Source organism: Hibiscus syriacus, unplaced genomic scaffold (assembly GCF_006381635.1).
Source record: "Hibiscus syriacus cultivar Baekdansim isolate YM2019G1 unplaced genomic scaffold, ASM638163v2 tig00110548_pilon, whole genome shotgun sequence".
Lineage (NCBI taxonomy): Eukaryota > Viridiplantae > Streptophyta > Magnoliopsida > Malvales > Malvaceae > Hibiscus > Hibiscus syriacus.
The window spans coordinates 1,550,195-1,572,204 of NW_024062775.1; the positions used below are offsets into that span (position 1 = coordinate 1,550,195).

The 22,010-nt window shown below is 32.2% G+C and overlaps 1 protein-coding gene across 1 annotated transcript; it reads left to right on the forward strand.

Moving 5' to 3' along the window:
• The first annotated feature begins 14,377 nt into the window (after window positions 1–14,377).
• Window positions 14,378–20,617, forward strand: LOC120130931 (cellulose synthase A catalytic subunit 2 [UDP-forming]-like). The gene is made up of 14 exons (XM_039148075.1): window positions 14,378–14,864; window positions 15,839–16,034; window positions 16,120–16,340; window positions 16,458–16,560; window positions 16,642–16,825; window positions 16,988–17,254; window positions 17,400–17,745; window positions 17,931–18,068; window positions 18,205–18,330; window positions 18,424–18,636; window positions 18,719–18,989; window positions 19,097–19,293; window positions 19,389–19,739; window positions 19,950–20,617. Exons 1-14 carry the CDS (start codon window positions 14,784–14,786, stop codon window positions 20,532–20,534), a joined length of 3,279 nt encoding a protein of 1,092 aa, XP_039004006.1. The 5' UTR covers window positions 14,378–14,783; the 3' UTR covers window positions 20,535–20,617.
• The last annotated feature ends 1,393 nt before the right edge of the window (window positions 20,618–22,010 follow it).

Consider the following 22,010-nt stretch of genomic DNA (forward strand, 5'->3'; position numbering starts at 1 on the left):
TTATGCACTCCAACTATTGTCCGATGAAGATTCGATGACTCAGGTAAATTCCTTCCTTTAAACTTCCAGTTTTCTTTATTTTTTACATGCAAAGTTTCGGTCTTTTTGTTTTATTTATACAAGTTATTATTTTTCATTCAAACATATGTATGAAAAATACAAAAAAATAAAATAAAGATGATACATTTCGAATGCTATTGAAATCTTTCTAATTTATTGCTTTGTATTCTGTTTCTGGAAAACTCTAAATGGGTCGAACCCCTTTCATTACATTGTTTCAACGGGATTTTGTACCCGTTTTTTACAAGTCTAAAAATAGTAATCTATTTTATTTATTATTATTTTTTTGTGTTTGGTGATGATTCACGCATGGTATGGCCAACTATGATTAGTTTCAGTGGCATGGGAGTGGTTGGCAGCAGTGGTGGTTATTGAGTGGTCCAAGCGGCGGTAGTTGTTGAGTGGTCCAAGCGGTGGTGGCTGTTGAGTGGTCCAAGCGACGGTGACATGAGTGGTCAAAGTGGTGGTGGTTATTTTGGAAACCCTAACAGGAATCAATCTGGGTCGTTAGATCTCTCCCAGATCCAATGACCAAGAGCTGTTGGCGGCTGATGAAACATGAAGAAACCCTAATCTGATTGGGCTACTGCAATTGGGCTTCGGGTATAACTTGTAATTTGGGTTTGGTTTTGGGCTCACCAAGCCTATTATTGTAAATCTGTAAAATAAAATATAATTATAAATTATTATTTTTAATATTATTAATAATAATATATTAATATAATTATAATTATAATAATAATATAAATAATGACAAAAAAACAAGTGTCGATAGTTGCCCCTCTAGAGTAAACTTCAGAGTGGTTCTATTAGTATGGGTACCACATACTCCCTCATGTACTTCTTCAATAATCATTCTAGCTTCTTTGGTATCTACACATCGTAACAAGATCTGATCATGGCTTTTCTTGTACAAGATCTCACCATCAAGCACATATCCTGCAGCCAACCTCCGAATAGTTCTTCTCTCATTCTCAGTTGTCTGCTCGGGGTAACGATGAATATAAACATTTGGGCACCGACAAAGGACAATTCGAGGACCTTTTACTTTAGAACCGAACCCAGCTTATTTAAACAATAAACAATTGTTCCGCCTAAAAACGGTTATGACAGTACCAACAAAAGAAAATAAACAAGTAAATACTAAAAATGCAACTCTAATGCAAAACCATTGCTCCCTGAGAACAGTGCCAAAAACTTAATGCTCAAAATTGTTACAACATTCAATGCAACTGCACGTGTCGTAAACCAAGTAATAAAGGGAACTTTAAATTTTTTTAGCATCGTACCCACATAGAGCAAGATTTAATCACTAGAGAGTTGTTAGTAAATAAAATGTTTTAAGATGATCAACATACAAAATTGTAGAAAATGTAGATAAAGTGTCAGGTCATGCTACAATATCTAAAAAACATTAGATTGAGGCCGGAGATGATTTAGATGATAAATGGCAGTTTCTACTATGATCATGCATCAGACTTTGTATTCATATGTTAAGTAATGATTAATAATGTCTAACCAATAGAGATCAACTTTCATTAACTCAATTAAACGACTAATCTGGCATATCATTGGCAGCATATATCTTAATAGACAAAGATGTTTCTCACATATACCAATGTTGGACAGAAAATATTGCACTATCCAAAAATACTTATTTCTAAATATATTATATAGAACAATTAATAGGATAATTTTACTTCTAAATATATCCAATGAAGTTCAATAGCACATGAACATAAAATAAAAGAATAGATCATAACAAAAGCAATTATACAAACATATGATGTTCATAACCAAATAACATCCTAATGTTTAGGGGTGTTCATTCGGTTAAAACGGTGGCCGACCGAACCGAATTAACCAAACTTTTTTTTTCTTTAACCGTTAATCGAACCGAATTTTTTTTCGAACATATTAACCGAACCGAATAAATTTCGGTTAATTTCGAATTAACTGATTTTTTTTTTAAATTTTCTAATTTATATAAAATTAAATATTTTTTAATTCAAAAAAAGTTTATAATTAATTTAAATAATAAATAATTATAAAATAAAAATTTTAGATAAAATTTTTAATTAATTAATATTGATTTAAGTTTAAAAGTTATTGGATCTTAAATTATTAATTGGGTTTTAAATGGTTTGGGCTTAGCCCATATGTTATATATAATATATTTAATATTTTTTAATTAAAAAACAGTTTACAATTAATTTAAATAATATATAATTATAAAATAAAAAATTTATATAATTTTTTAATTAATTAATATTGATTTAAGTTTAAAAGTTATTTGATCTTAAATTATTAATTGGGTTTTTAATGATTTGGGTTGAACCCATATGTTATATATAATATATGTTATATATAATATATTTAATATTTAAAATTTAATTTCGGTTAATTCGGTATATTAACCGAATTCGAACCGAATTAACCGTTAACCGAATTCTAAAAATTTTCTTAACCGTTAACCGACCGAACTAATTCGGTAACCGAACCAAATTAACCGAACTAATTCGGTTCGGTCGGTTAACCGAATTAATTCGGTTATTTGAACACCCCTACTAATGTTTTAATTAAATATCCAAAATTAACTTGCTACTTCCCTTATCTCAATGGAGTAACAAGAATAAGAAAGGATCTTCTTAATCACCGTTGTTACGTGACAATGCTTCCCAGCTGTTGCTGCTGCATTCCCTGGCAGTGGACTTAGGCAGTCATGGCTTAATCAAATGATTCATAGGTGAAGAAAATATTGGAAAAATAATAGATTCGATGATTCAATGTTGTGAATGCCTCCCCTATTAATAGGCCAAAGGAATCTTCACCTAATAAAATTGCTCCACATATTGAATGAAATGCAGACATTTGACAGTTGCCTAGTCAATTGTCCCTTTTCAAAAAATTCTAATAACCGTCTGCGACATCAGTAGTTGCTGTCAACTGTCCTTTGCAATCAGATCAACATCGTTTAGAAGTATCTCCTACAACAAGTAGTAATGCCACAACATAAGTGTACCATAATTTAGCATTAATAATCAATTTTAGCTGAAGTTTCTCCACCAACTCTCATGATTCAAAATGTATAAACATATGTAAAAATGTTCCTAATTATGCTTTTAATAATGCTTAAGTTCAAGCTTACATAGGTAAAAAGAAACATATATGATAACTCTTTTTGAGAGTTATCATATGCCTCGGTTTCCAGAGAATTCAATAAATTGATGTATAATTTCATTTGGGATATAGTGGATTGTAGGAAAATCCATTGGATCCAATAGGAGACGTTATACCTCCCTTAAATAAATTAGAGGGTTGGATTTGATAGACTTTAAAGTTAAAAATGATGTCATGTTGTATAAATGGCTATGACGATACGAAAATGAAAGGAAAAATTGTGGAAGATGGTTATTAATGCCAAATGCGATCATGATTGTGTTAGCATTTTCCCAATTAATGTCTCTAGCTAAAATAACGGTTAGGTATAGAGGGACATTCGTAAACCCTTGGACCCCACTCATATCGAAGAGATCCTTTTGTTTCTAATATAATTTTTCGTGTGGTCGATGGAAAAATGCTGGATTTTTTGGACATCTAATTGGGTGGATGGTTCATGTCTCAAAGCCCTTTTCCCCCATGTCTTTACCCTGATGGTGAAGAAAACTAACAAGATAGTAGAATTTTAATAGTAAGTGGGTCTGGAAAATTGTCCTGCGAAGTCCCCTATTCGACTGGGAGTGCAATGTTTTGAATCTATTCTCTATTGTCCTTGAAAATTGCAGGTTTGGCACACTACCCTCTAATTGTATTAGATGGGCTAACTCTTCCTCTGGCATGTATTATGCGAAATAGCTTTTCTTAGCTGTGCGTGGTGTAGAGAGAATGAGAAGTGTTGGTTTTCAATTTGGTGTGGTCTTGTCCCTTTTAATATTGAATGCTTTATGTGGAAGCTTATCCACGAACGTGTTCTCTCTAAGAGAACTCGCAAAAAATGGTATTGGGATTGAAAGAGCTCATGTATGTATCTTCTGTTCTAACAATGAGGAAACCGTTCACCACTTTTTTTTCTACTCTTGTGTTTTTGTATGAAAATTGTGGTGCCGGTGACTAGATTTTTTGAATATTAAATGTGTTTTCCCCAAGAGCGTGAAAGGTTCCTTTGATTCATGGATTGGTTGTTGCCCCTCCTCTAATATGGAACCCTTTTATCATGGCTTTATGTGCAATAGTCTAGACTATGTGACTCAGTCGTAATGAAGTTATCTTTAGGGGAAATCCTTTCATAAAGATGCGACCTTTGACATTATCCTATTTAGGATCAACTGATGGTATCGAACAAAGTAACCTAATTCCAATATTCCAATAACTGATTTTATCTCTAATACTTCTGTGTGATCAATGCCTTCAAAGATAAAAGCGTTGGATAACTATTCAGAATGGTTAGCCCCTCCCCTTGGTCGTTTGAAATTCAATACGGATGGTGCAGTCTATGGCTCCTTCGATCAAGCCGGTATTGATGGTGTATTAAGGGATCACCTGGGTTCTACAGTTGTCAAGTTTTCAAAATCTATTGGCCCTTATGTCCCAGCTACTGCGAAGTTGTTAGCTATTAAGGAAGCTCTCAAAATATATTTTGATCTTAACTTGACAAAGTTGCCTCATCTTGAGGTGGAATCTGACTCTAATAACGTGGTTTGCTGGATCCGGAAGCCAAATAGCACTCTTGTTCTGTATAAAGATCTTGTAGATTCTTGCATAATTGAAGGTAGTAAATTTAGCTGGAATATAATTCTTATTGATAGGGAACAAAATAATGATGTAGATAAGCTCGCTAAAGCTGGTTTTAGTCAAAATGTTGACCTGCTTAAGTTTAGCCCTTTGGATGCACTCTAATAATCTTAGCTGGTTGCTTGGTTCTACATGCTTTGGGATTCTTGGGTATCTTACTCATGCTCTTATGTCTCTGGTTGGTCAATTGTTTGAAGTTGACTTCGTGTTTCTGTTTGAAATGACATCAGGGTTTGTCCTACATTATGTTGTTGTTTTGTTCGATCAATTTGACATTAAATTCTGTAGTCAGGATCGCTTTGTCCAGGTGAGGTTGTTGAGATTGCTAGATGAAAACTGTAAAATGTGACCTATGTTTTGCAGGCCTAGTTTGGCTCTCCTTGTCAAGTTTGTTTGGTCTCCTGAGGAGTTGGTTTTTGTGCTCTGTGATTGGAGTGTTTGGTGTGTTAGTGCTCGGCAGGAGTTTGGCTGTTGTATTATCTTTTCTGTCGTAGAATAATTGATAGGGTATTTGTTTATAGTGTTGCAAGTCTTGGTAGATATCCGTTTTGGTTGCATATTCCCCTTATAACATTGACATGAACACTCTTTTTCCTCCACTTAAGTTTAAGGAAGTTTTTTAACGAGGTTCATGTCAATGCTCTTCCCCTTTGTATGATTCATTCACAATTAATAGTACATATTCTTTTAAAAAAACACACACACAGTACACATAACTAAGAATAGTAAAGGCTCAGTCGGAATTATACATGGTGAGAAATGATATAGTTTACTTAAAAACTCCACTAAGCAGCAGCTTATTTTTCAGCGTTATTATGATTCCATAAGTTCCCTCTTGATGCAGCAGTGTGCATGAGAAAACAGAATGCACGTGGTTGCAAAACTCAATGATGGAAAAGGAGGTCAGCTTTCGGCTACTAGACTGCATTATTCATCGAAATCGCCGGGTTTCAAGGCAACTATTTTGCAATATATTAATATAGGAGCCACGAAACTGCAATAAGCTCATCAGAATCTTGATCATCACCCAATTGTTTGCAGGGTGGGTGGTTCAAGTTCAAGTTATGTTATTGGTAAAATATTAACCAAATAAGCTTGTTTCTCTGCGCACCAACTTGTTTATTTGATAAACGCTTAGGAATATCGATGAAAATTCAAAATGCATGTACTGTATTAACGCATTGTACACTCATACATGTAATTTCCAGAAAATGAAACACTCATCAAGTTTTCAGGGATTATAAGGCTTTCTTCAGTTTTTCTAGTTACGAGAATATTGTTTATTGTTATTCCAAAATGTGACACACTGTGACTACCTTTCTTGGTCTGAGCCTGTTTCGAACCCAAACAAGTCTAATTAAAATGAGCAAATATTTGGATTGCAACAGATCCTTCAGGGTTGGCCATTCCATCAGTAGAACACCCCTCTCAACATCAGTAGAGCATTCACTTGCTGCGAATGGATTGAGATCGGCACTCTATTAGAGCCCAAAACACCAAGGACAAAAAGACTTGCATACACAATGTTTCTCATTCTGGAGTTTCATCAATCATAAATCTTCGGATTCTTCTCCATATGACATATTGGCTGACTGAGAAACTTGCGAAAGAGATACTAAAGGAACACCCTCAAGGGTGGCATATCATGAACAATTATCTTCTTAGACCTCACATCAACACTAAGAATCTTTCACAAAATTTATCTTAATTCATTCTAAATTTAATTTTTTTAAGAAAATAATATATCTTGAACATATCAAAATTCATCAATTTTGAATTTTTAGTCGTTCTTATTTGAAAGACTGTAACTAAGGGTCTGTTTGTTTCACGGAAAACATATTCCAAAAAATAATTATATTTCTTGAAAAACATGTTATAGAAATTATTTTTACTGTATTTGGATGATGTTGTGTAATTTATTTTCCATTGGTTGGTAATTTTTTTAAAATTATTTATTATAAACATCAAATGCAATAAATAATATTATTTATTAACAAAATAATAATAATATTTTTCAAATATTAAAATAATTTATCTACTATTATTTATGTCAATATTATTATTAATATATCATATCTACAATTTTAAATAAAAATAAAAATATTATTATATTTTATTAAAATAAAAATATTATAATTATATTAAATATTTATTAAAATAAAAATAAATATATTATTAAGTATATTAATTACTTATTAAAATAATATTATTATTAAACTATTAAAATAAGAATATTATATTATATTTTAAGGAATATATTTTAAATATTTAACAATCTAATAGTATTATTTTTATGAAATTAATAAATAATATTAGTTTTATTAATAATTTATTATATATATTAAAATAAAAAAATATTATATTATATATATGTATAATATCAATAAATATAATTTAATAATTAATATTTTTATTAAAATGATATTAAAATAATATATTAATATTAAATATATAAAATAATGATATTTTAAATGTTTAGACTTTGAAATAATGATATTATTAAGTATATTAATGACTTATATTAATCATTTGTTTTATGACAATCAAACAATGAGATATAGGAGAAATCTCATAAGCAGCAGTCTTAATATACAGTTAAGGAAATGCTCTACTGATTTTGTTATTATTTTTTTAACATTTATGATAAAAAATTATCTAAAACATTATTATTTTTACCAGTTTTATTATTATTAGATGCTTTACAGATTTTGTTAACATATCTGTAAAATGCTACCTAAAACATAATTATTTTTATCGATTTTATTATTATTTAATACTTTATCAAATATGTTAAAAAATATTACTATTTTATATAAAAATAATAATATTTTAAATAATTTTTATTAATAATATTAAAAATAATAATAAAATCGATAACGTCTAATCTTATCGAAATTATCCGTAGATATACATTTTTCAGAAATCATTACAAGAAAACAAACCGACTTGAGATGTATTACATCTTATTCTCCGTATGTGTGAGCAAATTGGAGATGCCGCAACGGTCGAGTGTTTACGTACACTGGAATTCGTCGGTCCATCAAATATCTCATTCAAAATGAGTTGCCGACAGTTTTGAAACTATAAATAATAATTCCATGAAAAATAGTCACTTCATTTTCCACGTGGGGAACAATGTCAAAAGCCATGTTGATGATATTCATAAACTAACGGAGATTGCTTTTTGGGAGTCTCAGTCCTAATATACTATTAAAAAAATATATTACTAAAAATATTCTTTTTTTAATATTTCTAATAAAATAATATCTAAATTATTATTTTTTCTATCAAACATATTAATATTAAGCCCTACTTAAAATGTTAACATTTTAAGTAAAGTGTTATTAAAAATATTATTTTTTTATCGAAAATATTAATATTGAGTTATACCGAAAATTAATTAGCGAAAATAATATTTTATATAACACTTACCGAATTTATTAAAATAATAATAATAATTTTTGTATAATTTTTAAATAACCATAACAGCGTTATAAATTATAATAAAAACCATTTAAATTTGGTTTAATTATATGAAGTTGAGATATTTATAGCTTGTGAAGGCTCAGTATGTCATTTTTGCGGGCATTCATGCTTGTTGAGATGTTTACAGGGTGTCGTGGGCGTTTTTAATGTTCTCTTGGCCCCATCAATGGGGGTGTTGTCTCGCCCCAGGTATATTCATTTGGATTTGAAAATTGGATATAATATTTTCTTTGTTTTATTAAACTTTATGATTTGAAATTTTATTTTTATTACTAAAATGTTAATATATTATGATTAACTTAAAGTGTTTTTATGTTTATTCATTCGAAATGTTTTGTATTAAAACAATACTTGAAATAATATACAAAATTAAATAAATAAAGAAAATAAAAAATATAATAGTATAAGAGACAAGCGTTTGTAATGACCACGTTAGGATCAAATATTAAGTTCAAAATAATTGAAATTAATTATGTTTTTAATCTTAAACTTTGGAGGAGACAAAAGTTTAAATTTATTTAATTTAAGAGATGCAAAAATCTCTTTTACGCTCTATATACATTTATCTTTGCTCGGAACAACAATAGAATTTTTTAAATAATAAAAAGATTAGGAAAAAAATCTTAAAATGGAGCAATTATAAAAGACATTAATGTTAGCTCATTAGGGTTAAGGCAGGGAATTGAAACTTTTAGTTTATAAAATATGAATTTATTTTTGAAGCATTTTATGAAAATCCCACTAAAAAGGAAAAGTGATTCTCAAACTCAAAAGTAAAAAAATAAAATAAAAAGGGTAAACTACATAAATGACCACATAACTAAGGGCCAGATCACGAAATAACTACTATTTTCAAATTTGCGTCAATATAACCACTGAATTATTTAAATGGTTTCAATATAATCAATCACCTGCCGTTAACATTGAACGAAAGTGTTTACGTGACAGTTAACAAAATTGGTATAATTAGGGTGCAAGTCATTGTAAAGTTACGCATTCTTTCATTTTGATCACTACTTGTATATGATTTTTTCCTTGAATTTTCATTTAATCCAATTTGATCCTGATTCTGTTTTTAATTTGTTTAATGCCTTAATTTGAGCATTAACTTTAAAATCTTTTATTCTAGTCATGTATTAAATTTATAAACTATAGTTAATATTTTTTATATATTTAGGAATCGATTAAAATTTTTTTTATATATTATATATTATAGTTGATGATAGAAATAAAAATAGACAAGGGAGGACTTAAAGCTAGGCCAATTGAGAATATGATAACACTTAAATTGCCAAAAAAAATCTAATATATTATTTATAATTAATTTAAATTTTTAATATTTTTAAATTAAATTTATTTCATATTTATTTATTAATGATTATATATATGAAATTATATTTAAAATTAAATTAACAATTTGTTTAACATACCCGAATAAGGATAGGCATGGGTCGAGTCGGATTTTCGATCCACTCAACCTGACCTGACCTGACCTGAAAATTATAAATCCTCCAACCTACCCAGTATTCTGAGATAAAATTCAAATTCGACCCGACCCGATCAAAATAATATATTTATTTATAAATATTATTTTTATTCAATAAAAATAAGGATTTAATTGAAATAAAATAATATATAGAGGGGTATTATTGCAATTTTCCCTAAATATATAAGATAAAATTATAATTTTTTTGGGTTAGGTCAGATCGGGTATTTTTCACCCTAAACTCGAACTCAACGCAACCCGAACATAACCATTAGAAAACCCGATCTGAACCTGGATTTTTAAAAAAAAATCCAACTCGATCGGATCATGTTGGGTCCATGCTCGTTAGGTTTGGGTCCCATGCCCCATCCCTATACCTGAACTCACGAACACAATTTAAAATCTAAATATAAATTTATAATTTGAATCTTAAATAATTTTTCTTATGATTATAATTTGAAAATTAATTATATTTTAATGATTTCATATATATATAATCATTAAAAAATAAATATGAAAACAATAAATTTAATTTAAAAATATTAAAATTTTAAATCAATTACAGATAAACTATTAGATTTATTTTAGTGATTTAAGTGTTGTTATATTTTCAATTGACTTAGATGTAGGTTCTCAACTATTTGTTTTTATTTTTCCTATCATTAACTATAATATATATATATATACACACACATACATATAATATATTTTAATTTTTTCTGCCTAAACTTGAATAAACATATGTATTATCTCAATAATAAGTGTGAGAATTAAAAATTTATCAAAACTCATTTTCATTTATTTTCACTTCAATTCAAAAGGTGACATGTGTCACCTTTTGATTGGATTGAAAATTTATTAAATTAATTAAATTGCATTATACAAAAGGTGAAATACGTCAGAATTTGATTAGAGAAATTAATTAATTAAATTAAATTAAAATTAGGGCCTAATTAAAAATTAAGAATTAAAGTTAATCTTGGTGATCAAATTGATTAATTCTAAAATCTAGGGGATCTAATCTATAAATTTAATACATGACTAGAATAAAAGATTTTAAAGTTAATGCTCAAATTGAGGCATTAGACAAATTAAAAACAGAATCGGGATCAAATTGCATTAAATGAAAATCTAAGGAAACAAATCATATACAAGTACTGGCCAAAATGGAAGAAAACAAAGCAGGGTGTCAGCGCAGTAAATACATAACTTTACAAGGACTCGTACCCTAATTATATTAATTTTATTAATTGTCACTTAAATACTTTCGTTAAATGTTAACATCATGTGGCTATATTAAAACTATTTAAATAGTTTTGTGGTCATATTGATATAAATTTAAAAATAGTGATAATTTCGTGACCCGCCCTTAGGTATGTGATCATTTACGCAGTTTACCCAAAATAAAAATGGAAAAGAGCTTTACCGTGCAAGCAAGTTAAAGAGCATTATGAAGTGCCTGATTCCATTACCCTATCCTGTTAGATTTTCCGTGCTTTACGAATCGCTTTCCACCCAACCAATCACTACCACCAGCTGTACCCTCTCTCTTTCTTTCTTGGTTGCAAAACTAAAATAAACATTTACTCCTTATAAATTCAAACGAGCTAAGTGAAAAAAAGTATCATAATTAATAAGACAAATATAGATCAACCTTGATTGAGTGGACCACGTGGCATGTTTAAAGGCAAACACTACTTGGGTTTTATAAAAGTTGGACAAGGTCAGTGCTTGTAAGTAAACATCATAATTATTTTTAAAACTTTCGGGGTATAGTTATCATTTTTGCATTAAAAAGTGATGAATAACCTTAGTTTTGTTTGACGTGGCATGTGGTTATTTGGGGGGAGATGACGTAATAATCGTGTGGTTCAATTGAGTTCGCCTCCTTTGTCTATTATTTCTTTAAATTCACGTTGCTTTCAAAACCCATCCTTAATTATTACAGATTCATGATAATCAAACTTGGGGTTTCTTGATTCGGATCAAATCATAAATCTGTGTTTGGTTTACGGAACGTAAGATTATCAGTAGAAATGTAAGATTACTAGGGAATAAGATTACTGAGAATGTTGTATTTTATGTTTGTTGGTTTAGCAGAAATGTAAGATTATTGTGTTTTGTTAAAAGAATAAAAGATTATTGAAATGTATATTTGACCAAATTATTCTTATTATATATTTGTTTTTTAATAAGTTGAAAAATATTTATATATTTTCTTTAAAAAATTTAAATTCATAAAATTTATATATATTTTTTTACAAAATTAAAAATATAAAAAAGTTTAACGAAAGGGTAAAATTTTATTTTAACCCCTTAATTTCATATAAAATTTTAATTGTAGACTTTTTTTTGTAAATCTAAAATAGTTTAAGGATAAATTTGTAATTTAACCTTCGTATAATTTTTATTATTCAATGATAGAAGAAAGATATTTTTGAAAAAAACAATTAAGGACATTTTAGTCCAAAACGCCGGTAATCCAACAATACCTAAGGAAAGGGAGGTAATGATATTCCCGGTAATATACCCAAAAAAAATTTACTATTGGTAATAAAACATTATCGGGAATGAGATTCCTGACCAACCAAATATGGAAATGTGGATTCTATTCCCATGAGAATCTCACATTCCTTGATCCAAACACCCCCTAATGTTATTACAAATTCGTGAATTATTAATTTTATTATATTATATTAAATATAGAATTTAATAAGAATCTTATAAAAATATATTTTTTATAATAATACCTTTGAATTTAATATTGAGTAATTCAAGATTCAGTTTTTCCACAAAAAATAAAGATTGACAGGACATGTTATTTATTGTCCAGGTCCACAGCATTACATTGTAATGTATTCTTGTTGGTTAGTTTTGCTAAGCTTTCTTTTGGGTTTTGCTTTGGCATTCCTACACACAACCACTGTCTATTTAATCAAAAAATTATTATATATTACCATCAGGGGACGAATACAAGAGTTTACATAAAGGTAAAAAATATATATTCAAAGTTTTAACGATATAAAATTATAAAATTTTAAGTATGAAATTAGATAATAAATAAAATAAAATTTAAAAATTTTAAGAGGCGCGACCGCGCTCTAATATCCGTTCGATCCATCTCTTATTACAATGCAAATTTCGAGTATAATCTACATAGAACGGAGATGTTATGTCGCAACACTTACAATAATTTTGATTTTTGAAAAACATGAAGTTTTCTGTCTAGCAGGGGCATGGGACCATTGATGTTCCAAAATTATTTGTAAAATAAAATTATTTCTACTTATTTGTTTGGTACATTATGAGATAATTTGATTTATACTTTTAGATTTTTTTTAGTATAATATAGAATCATAGATGAAAATAATGTAATAAATATGATAGGATACCCTTCAACTAATTAAATTTTGTAACTTTGAATAACGATTTGACGATAAGATACAGAAAAATATATTAAAATATCATATAAGATCCAGCTTAATACAGAAATAATATTACTTATTAAAAAGTTTATATAGGTATATATAAAAATTTACAAAACTTAGTTCGTTTTTTTTTTGTTTATAATTTTTAGAACCATCTTTTAGTAGAAGACGGTATTATTTTATTTTGAAGATTCAAATATGAGTAATTGTATTTATAAGTAAGGACGGAGCCAGATTTTTAACTTAAGGGGATAAGGTATATCTAATAATAGTAAATGAGATGTACAACATCAAAATAAACCAAAAATTGGAGGGTAAAATCAAAATAAACCAAATTGGAAGGGCAAAATACATGTTTTTCCCTATATATATTTTTAGTAGTAAAAAATTAGAAGGGCAATGGCTACCCAAGCCATACACATGGCACATGGCTCCATCTCTATTTATAAAGTGTATACATTATTAATAGATAAATAAAAATATAAACATATATTATATTATAATCACGAACCTAAACCATAAAATCTCTAAATAATGAGATGAGGAATTTTCTTCAAACAAATATCGCATGACTTTATTTTTTTAAAGTAGGATGTTATCTATAGTAGATTAAAAAAAGACGTATAAATCATTTGATATTTTCATGAAAACGGAAAACTTGGTGTCTTTCCAATTTCTATGCAAGACTTTAGGCATGAAAATGGTGATGTCGTTATTGGTGTCCTCAAACTGACGAAGAAGTTAGTCGAAGATGGTGAATTGACACATTTTTTCGAAAATTTTGGTGATGATTATTGGAGCATAAGGCACGAGAGCTAATGTGAGTGTCTTTGATCAAATATCAAAAGATAAAAAAAATAAATTAAGAACTTCTCATATTTAAAAATCAATAATTTCTCTAACACATAATATTAACGAATTTACTTTCCCACTGTATTATCTCAATAAATTTGTACACTTCATACTATATTAACTCATCATCTAATTATTTCATAATAATAAATATTTTAATATTATCTCAGTACCCTCAGCCGGCGCCACCACCATCGTTTTCTGGACCCGTCACCTTTGTTACCTTTTATTTCTCCGAGTAAAATTTTCATGTCTCTCTAATTAGATGATGAGTTGTATTGTATACTGCTTGTCATCTCCTTTTTTGTTACGTTTCCATATTTCAACACTTTCTCTCTCTGAAATTGCCATTTTAGATTGAGACGAAAGCTGCCAACCAGATTACACGGAGCTTGTTTCTCAATCCAAACAAAAACCCAGACTCCTTCTCTCCTCTCTTCTTTTTGCCTTTGCCTTTTTATTTTAAAATCATATTTGTTTATATATCATCACTCAAAGGCTTCCCTTTTCCCAGTGGAACTGCAGTTTGGGTTTTTGTCTGATGGGAGGCCAAGGGTCCAATTTTTTTTCAAAGGAAGTTGTTGGTACTCGTATTGTATTTGACTTCATTCATTGAAGAAGTGGAGACCGAGTTTTTCTGAGTTGGGTTGTTCTTGTTTCTTTTGTTGGTGTACCGAGTTATGGACACCGGAGGTCGACTCATTGCTGGTTCTCACAACAGAAATGAGTTTGTCTTGATCAATGCTGATGAAAATGCAAGAGTAAGACATTCCAAATCTCACTCGAAAAAAAAAACTTTATCAGCTTTTTTGGCCTTATTTGTTAATTTAACGAATCCAATTTGCTTGTTTTACTGCTTTATGAAATAAGTTCGATCCTCTTTCTTTTTTGTGTTTATTCCTAAAAATGTGTAAATTTACTCTCTCTCTCTCTCACTTTGTTTTATCTGGATTTCACTAGAAATGTATCAAGTTAGGGTTTTTTAAGGCTAAATCTACACAAGTGCCTCTGTCTTCCTATTTTGAGAGTTAAATCTCTATTATTGTCATTTACTTTTCTTTTTTCCCCTGAAGGATGCAAATGTTGACTTGTTCTAGTGTCACTTGATTAATAAGCATTTTCCAGAAAAAAATCGTTATGTTTGTTGATTCAGCCTTCAGGTGAAGGACTTGTTTCTTTTTGGTGTTGTTAATTATATGGTTTCTGGTTTTATTAGGAGAGCCTAAGATTTATCTTTTGCATTTAAGATTTTGGTGTTCCTTTAGTATAGATTCTGGAAATTTTGGCACCAGTTGGAAGAAAAGAATAAGATTCTGTTTCTGGTGTAAATGTTGTCCGTGCCAAACTGTGGATTCTTCAGAAATATCCAAATCCTCTGGAAATTGACCAATGGATGCTGTGAATTTATTGAAAATGCTGAGCTCTGCACTTCTTGGAAATATTAATTAGTTAAATTCTGCCTCGTTTCTAAGTATCGTAAGTAAATGGAAATGAAGTTGTAAATTATCTCTACAAAAAGATAAGCAAATTGTTGCCTTTGATTGATAACTGGTCAAGTTTTGATGTGACTAACTAGTTAGTTTCTAGTACTTTCGAGCATTTCTGAAATTCGATGAGAACCATTGTCCTTCAAGGCTGTGGATGTAGAACATTCATCAGCAATCTTAATTTGTTGTGGCATGTAGTTGTTTATAAGTATTGATGGCATTCTCTTTATGATTGTGGTTTTTACCAGATAAAGTCCGTGAAGGAGTTGAGTGGTCAAACGTGCCAGATTTGTGGAGATGAGATTGAGATTACAGTAGATGGGGAGCCCTTTGTCGCCTGCAATGAATGTGCTTTCCCTGTTTGCCGAACCTGCTATGAATATGAGAGAAGAGAGGGAAACCAGGCTTGCCCTCAGTGCAAAACCAGATACAAACGAATCAAAGGTGAGATTTTTACTGCAAGTATTGGTATACGTTGGCAACCAAAACTGAGTTAACCATTGTCCCTAACCAATGATGTAAACTGCAGGCAGTCCTAGAGTTGAAGGTGACGAAGAAGAAGATGACATAGATGATCTGGACAATGAGTTTGACTATGACACTTTGGATCCTCAACAAGTTACTGAGGCTATGCGTACTGCACGCCTAAACATGGACCGTGGTTCCCACCTTAATGCTTCCGGAATCCATGATGAACTATATTCTTCTCCTCCTAGCTCTCAAATTCCTCTCTTGACCTATGGCGAGGAGGTTAGTCTCTCGTCTAATCTCTCAATTTATATGAATTTCCATATTATGGATGCCGTCTTTTTACTCTTTATTGCACAGGAAAAAGTTGCATTTATGAGAATGGTTTTATTGTTTTAGGGATTGGAGATTTCTGCCGATCAGCATGCTCTTATTGTACCCTCGTCTATGGGTCATGGAAATAGAGTTCATCCAATGAGTTATGCTGAACCATCCGTACCCTGTAAGTCATTATCCTTCTGTTTGTCATCGATTCTAAATAAATCCTCTCTAGTCTTGAACCTTATAATTTCCATTGCTGCAGTGCAACCTAGACCGATGGTTCCTGAGAAAGATATAGCGGTATATGGTTATGGAAGTGTCTCATGGAAGGATCGGATGGAGGAGTGGAAGAAAAAGCAGAATGACAAACTTCAGGTGGTTAAGCATGAAGGAGAGGGTGATGGTGGAAACTTTGATGGAGACGAGCTAGATGCCGACTTGCCAATGTGAGTGACTGTTCAAAGTATATGGTTTTAATTTGCTACTGAACTAGTTTCTACAAAACAGTTTTAGGACGGACTTTTTTTCCCCCTGGAATTCTGCAGCAGGGTATCCTTTGTATCATGATGTAGTTGCTTCATCATTTGAAAAACGGTTTGCCTTTTCAGGATGGATGAAGGCAGGCAACCACTTTCAAGGAAGCTGCCGATTCCTTCAAGCAAGATAAATCCATACAGAATGATTATCATCCTTCGTCTTGCAATTCTTGGCCTCTTTTTTCACTATAGACTTCTACATCCAGTCAGGGATGCTTATGGTTTGTGGTTGACTTCTGTAATTTGTGAAATATGGTTTGCCGTTTCATGGATTCTGGACCAATTCCCAAAATGGTACCCTATACAGCGCGAAACATACCTTGATCGACTATCCTTGAGGTTTGTGGTGTTGCCCATTGCTTTTTATGTTTGACATGTTACGATTATTTGACATGAATTTAGATTTTGCATCCATGTTCAATTTTCCTTCATGTTATTTTCAATATGATGTTACTTTATTTGCTAATATCACCTTTATGCACAGGTATGAGAAAGAAGGGAAGCCATCAGAATTAGCTAGTATAGATGTTTTTGTCAGTACAGTGGATCCAATGAAAGAACCTCCACTGATCACGGCGAACACTGTTTTGTCCATCCTCGCTGTTGATTATCCGGTTGATAAAGTTGCATGTTATGTATCAGATGATGGTGCTGCCATGCTCACATTTGAGGCTCTCTCTGAGACATCCGAATTTGCTAGGAAATGGGTTCCTTTCTGTAAAAAATTCAATATTGAGCCTCGTGCTCCAGAGTGGTATTTTTCTCAGAAGATAGATTACCTAAAAGACAAAGTACATCCAACTTTTGTCAGGGAAAGGCGAGAAATGAAGGTATGTGACTTCTTGTCGTGCATTTTAACATGTGTTCTGTTTCATTTCTTTTGTATTTTGAGTTCTAAAAATGATCTGTGGTTTCTAAGTTCTAACTAATCTGAGGTTGCATTTAGTAACTATGGCTTTTGCTCTTGATAGCATGTAATGCTTAATATATTTTAATAAATTATTTGATCATGCAGAGAGAGTATGAAGAATTTAAAGTTAGGATAAATGGATTGGTTGCCACAGCACAGAAGGTTCCGGAGGATGGTTGGACGATGCAGGATGGAACTCCTTGGCCTGGAAACTGTGTTCGTGACCATCCCGGAATGATTCAGGTGAGATGGTGTTGTGTCTGACTTGCTGTAGGGAACACAGCACCATTGATGCTTGCTTTGAAAATTGGGTTTATTTATTTTATTTGTGATATGTCAGAGTAGCTCATGAATCATCTTTGATTCCTTTTATGTGCAGGTTTTCCTTGGTCATGGTGGTGTTCGCGATGAGGACGGAAATGAGTTGCCTCGCCTAGTTTATGTCTCTCGTGAGAAGAGGCCAGGGTTTGAACATCATAAAAAGGCTGGGGCTATGAATGCTTTGGTAAGGCACAAGTTCTTTATGTTTCATGCTCTTTTAGCAGTTAACACTAAACACATGGTTTCAAACTTATGAACTTTTAATTTTTTACTGAAGATACGAGTCTCGGCTGTTCTCTCAAATGCTCCTTATCTTCTGAACGTCGACTGTGATCACTATATTAACAATAGCAAAGCTCTTAGAGAAGCCATGTGTTTCATGATGGATCCAACATCAGGAAAGAAAATTTGTTATGTACAGTTTCCTCAAAGATTCGATGGAATTGATCGACATGATAGATACTCGAATCGGAATGTTGTGTTCTTTGATGTAAGCTTATTTCATTTATTCCCTGCTATTTACCGGTCCTTTCTTTCATCTTTCAAAACCTAATCCCGTAAACCCAAACCAGATCAACATGAAAGGATTAGATGGCATACAAGGACCGATATATGTCGGAACGGGGTGTGTTTTCCGAAGGCAAGCACTTTATGGTTATGACGCACCAGTTACCAAGAAGCCGCCCGGTAAGACCTGCAATTGTTTGCCAAAATGGTTCTGCTGTCTCTGCTGTTGTTCCAGAAAGAACAAGAAATCGAAGCAAAAGAAGACGACAAAGAAAACGAAGCAAAGGGAAGCTTCAAAACAGATACACGCTCTTGAAAACATTGAAGGAGTTTCAGGTAAGGATTTACTTACGAGGGGGCAACTGAGAATTCCATTAATCTAACTGTGTTTCTGTAGTGTGCTTAATATAACATTCTAAACCAGAAATCTGTGCCACTGTCAGAGTCAAACTCTCAGAAGTCATCTGAGACGTCGCAAATGCAACTGGAGAAGAAATTTGGTCAGTCCCCTGTTTTCGTGGCTTCCACTCTTCTGGAGAATGGCGGAGTTCCTCGAAATGCAAGCCCGGCGTCATTACTTAGTGAAGCGATCCAAGTCATAAGTTGCGGTTACGAAGATAAAACAGAATGGGGAAAGGAAGTAAGTAAAAATTGGAAAATTAGAGTATATAATGTAGGCAAGTTTGTAATATATTAATATCTCATAATCATCAAAATTTTGAACTTGCAACTCAGGTTGGCTGGATATATGGCTCTGTGACTGAGGATATCTTGACTGGGTTCAAGATGCACTGTCATGGTTGGCGATCCGTGTACTGCATACCTAAACGACCTGCTTTTAAGGGTTCAGCTCCTATTAATCTCTCAGATCGTCTACACCAAGTTCTGCGATGGGCTCTTGGATCTGTTGAAATTTTCTTGAGCAGACATTGTCCCATATGGTATGGATATGGAGGCGGGTTGAAATGGTTGGAGCGATTTTCCTACATAAACTCGGTTGTATATCCATGGACCTCTATTCCATTGCTTGTGTACTGTACCCTTCCAGCTATTTGTCTTCTTACTGGGAAGTTTATTGTTCCAGAGGTAAGAACCAGTTTTATCTTGTTTTATGCTCCATACCTGATTAAATTCTGCGTGTTTGACTCTTTTTGAGTTGATATTAAAGCACTGATAACTGCTAATTCATCGATGAAGTTTTGTTTCTTTACCGTCTCCACCTGTATGTGTTGTCGATTTTTAACTTCTGCTTATCAACTAGGGCCTAGTCTAAACATTGAATTCCAACACTTGCAGATCAGCAACTATGCCAGTCTTATATTCATGGCACTCTTTATATCGATAGCTGCAACTGGCATTCTCGAGATGCAGTGGGGTGGTGTTGGTATCGATGACTGGTGGAGAAACGAGCAGTTCTGGGTGATCGGAGGTGCTTCGTCACATCTTTTTGCCCTCTTTCAGGGTTTACTAAAGGTTCTAGCTGGTGTCAGCACAAGCTTCACTGTGACCTCGAAAGCAGCTGATGATGGTGAGTTCTCCGAGCTCTACCTCTTCAAGTGGACATCCTTGCTCATCCCGCCCACCACCTTGTTGATCATGAACATAATCGGTGTCGTGGTCGGAATCTCGGATGCCATCAATAACGGGTATGATTCATGGGGACCGTTGTTCGGGCGACTATTTTTCGCCCTTTGGGTTATTATCCACCTCTATCCCTTCCTCAAAGGTTTACTCGGGAAACAGGACCGGATGCCAACCATTATATTGGTGTGGTCGATCCTGCTGGCCTCGATCTTGACCCTTATGTGGGTCCGAATAAACCCGTTCGTCTCCAAAGACGGTCCGATTTTAGAAATTTGCGGGCTGAATTGCGACGACTAGGAAAGTGAAGACAAAAATAAAGAAGAAAAGAGCTTTGGCACTTGAATCATGTCACTTGCAAAGGGCAAAGGCTGTTGTGAAAAGGGACTAGTGTTGTCTTGCGTGGTGGTGGAGAGCAAAGCTGAGATTTTGGTGTTGTGTATGGCAAATAATAAACTATGGTTGGGGTGTGGTAGATAGGGCTGACCACTTTGTTCTTTGTTCTTTGTTCTTTTTTACTACTGTTATTCTTTTGTTGGGAGTTAAAAGGATCCGTGTCCAAAATTCTTTCTTTTTAAATGCTTGTCTCATCTGTTGTAATGTTTGGTCTTGTCCAATGTAATGCTCATAAATCCAAGTTATAGGATCATTTTTAAAATTGTTTCTGAAATGTATAGTTTAATTTATTTTTGGGATTTAGGTTAAAATGTGATTTTGGAAAAATTAAATGTTCACTTTAGATAGATATAGTGTTGTAAATTAAAATTAAATAATTGAGAACGAAAATTATGATTTTACCCCAAAAATGATTTTTTTTATAAAAAATATCGTTAAAAATTACTTTTTCAACTATAATTTTAAATCATATTTTGAGTATTTGAAATTGCTTAGGGTTGGAAAATCATTTTTTCAATTAGCAAAAGCATTTTCAAAATGATTCTAAGTAGGGATGGCAAACATGTACAGTTTCATGGATTTCGCACCGCATCCGCTCCAATTGGAGCGGGGATGGGTATAATTTTAGCGGGTAGTGGGCGGGTGTGGATTTATAAAGTGGTACCCGTCGTGGGTGGTGGGCGGGTAATGGGTTTGAGACATTACCCGCCCCGCATATGCCCGCCCCACATCCGCCCGCCCAACTAAATATCTATTAAATTTTGGACCATTATAAATTTAGGTGTAATTTTAGAGACTAATTTATAAATTTTAATATTGTATAATATATAACATATAATTTAACCAAATAATAAGGATATTTAGTCTTTAATCTGGTCTTTAATTAGGAAAATATTCGGCTCTTTGATTAAACCCATAATCCCACTAACCACGTCACTTTCCATGCTCTTTAGCCCATGCTGCCAATCCAAACACAAATTAGCCGTACTATATGCATTAACATCAAAAGCAGCAGTTTCTATGTTCTTTAGTCCCTCAAAACCCATATTAGGCGCACTATGAGTATTAACATCGAAAGCAACTCAACAATCCAGCTCTACGACTACATACTCCCTATAATCTATCTCCATAACATTCGTAGAGCCACTCCTCTGACAAATTGAAGCATGCGTTGCTACCCCATCACGAACTGTCTGGGAACCAACTCCAACATCCCATTAGTTTGCTGTCAGGCGGGTCTAGATGGGTATGTCGCTAGTGGGTAGTGGGTGTGGGGATGGATTTGAAAATGTACCCGCGTGGACGGGTATGGATTTGAAAATTTGTACCCATCATGGGTGGTGGGCGGTTGGTGGATTGAAAAATATTATGTAGATATGG

Coding starts and splice junctions, on each gene's coding strand:
- LOC120130931 (XM_039148075.1), top strand. CDS start 14,784: ATGGACACCGGAGGTCGACTCATTGCTGGTTCTCACAACAGAAATGAG. Junction 16,035..16,119: donor CAGATACAAACGAATCAAAG/GTGAGATTTTTA, acceptor TGTAAACTGCAG/GCAGTCCTAGAGTTGAAGGT. Junction 16,826..16,987: donor CTAGATGCCGACTTGCCAAT/GTGAGTGACTGT, acceptor TTGCCTTTTCAG/GATGGATGAAGGCAGGCAAC.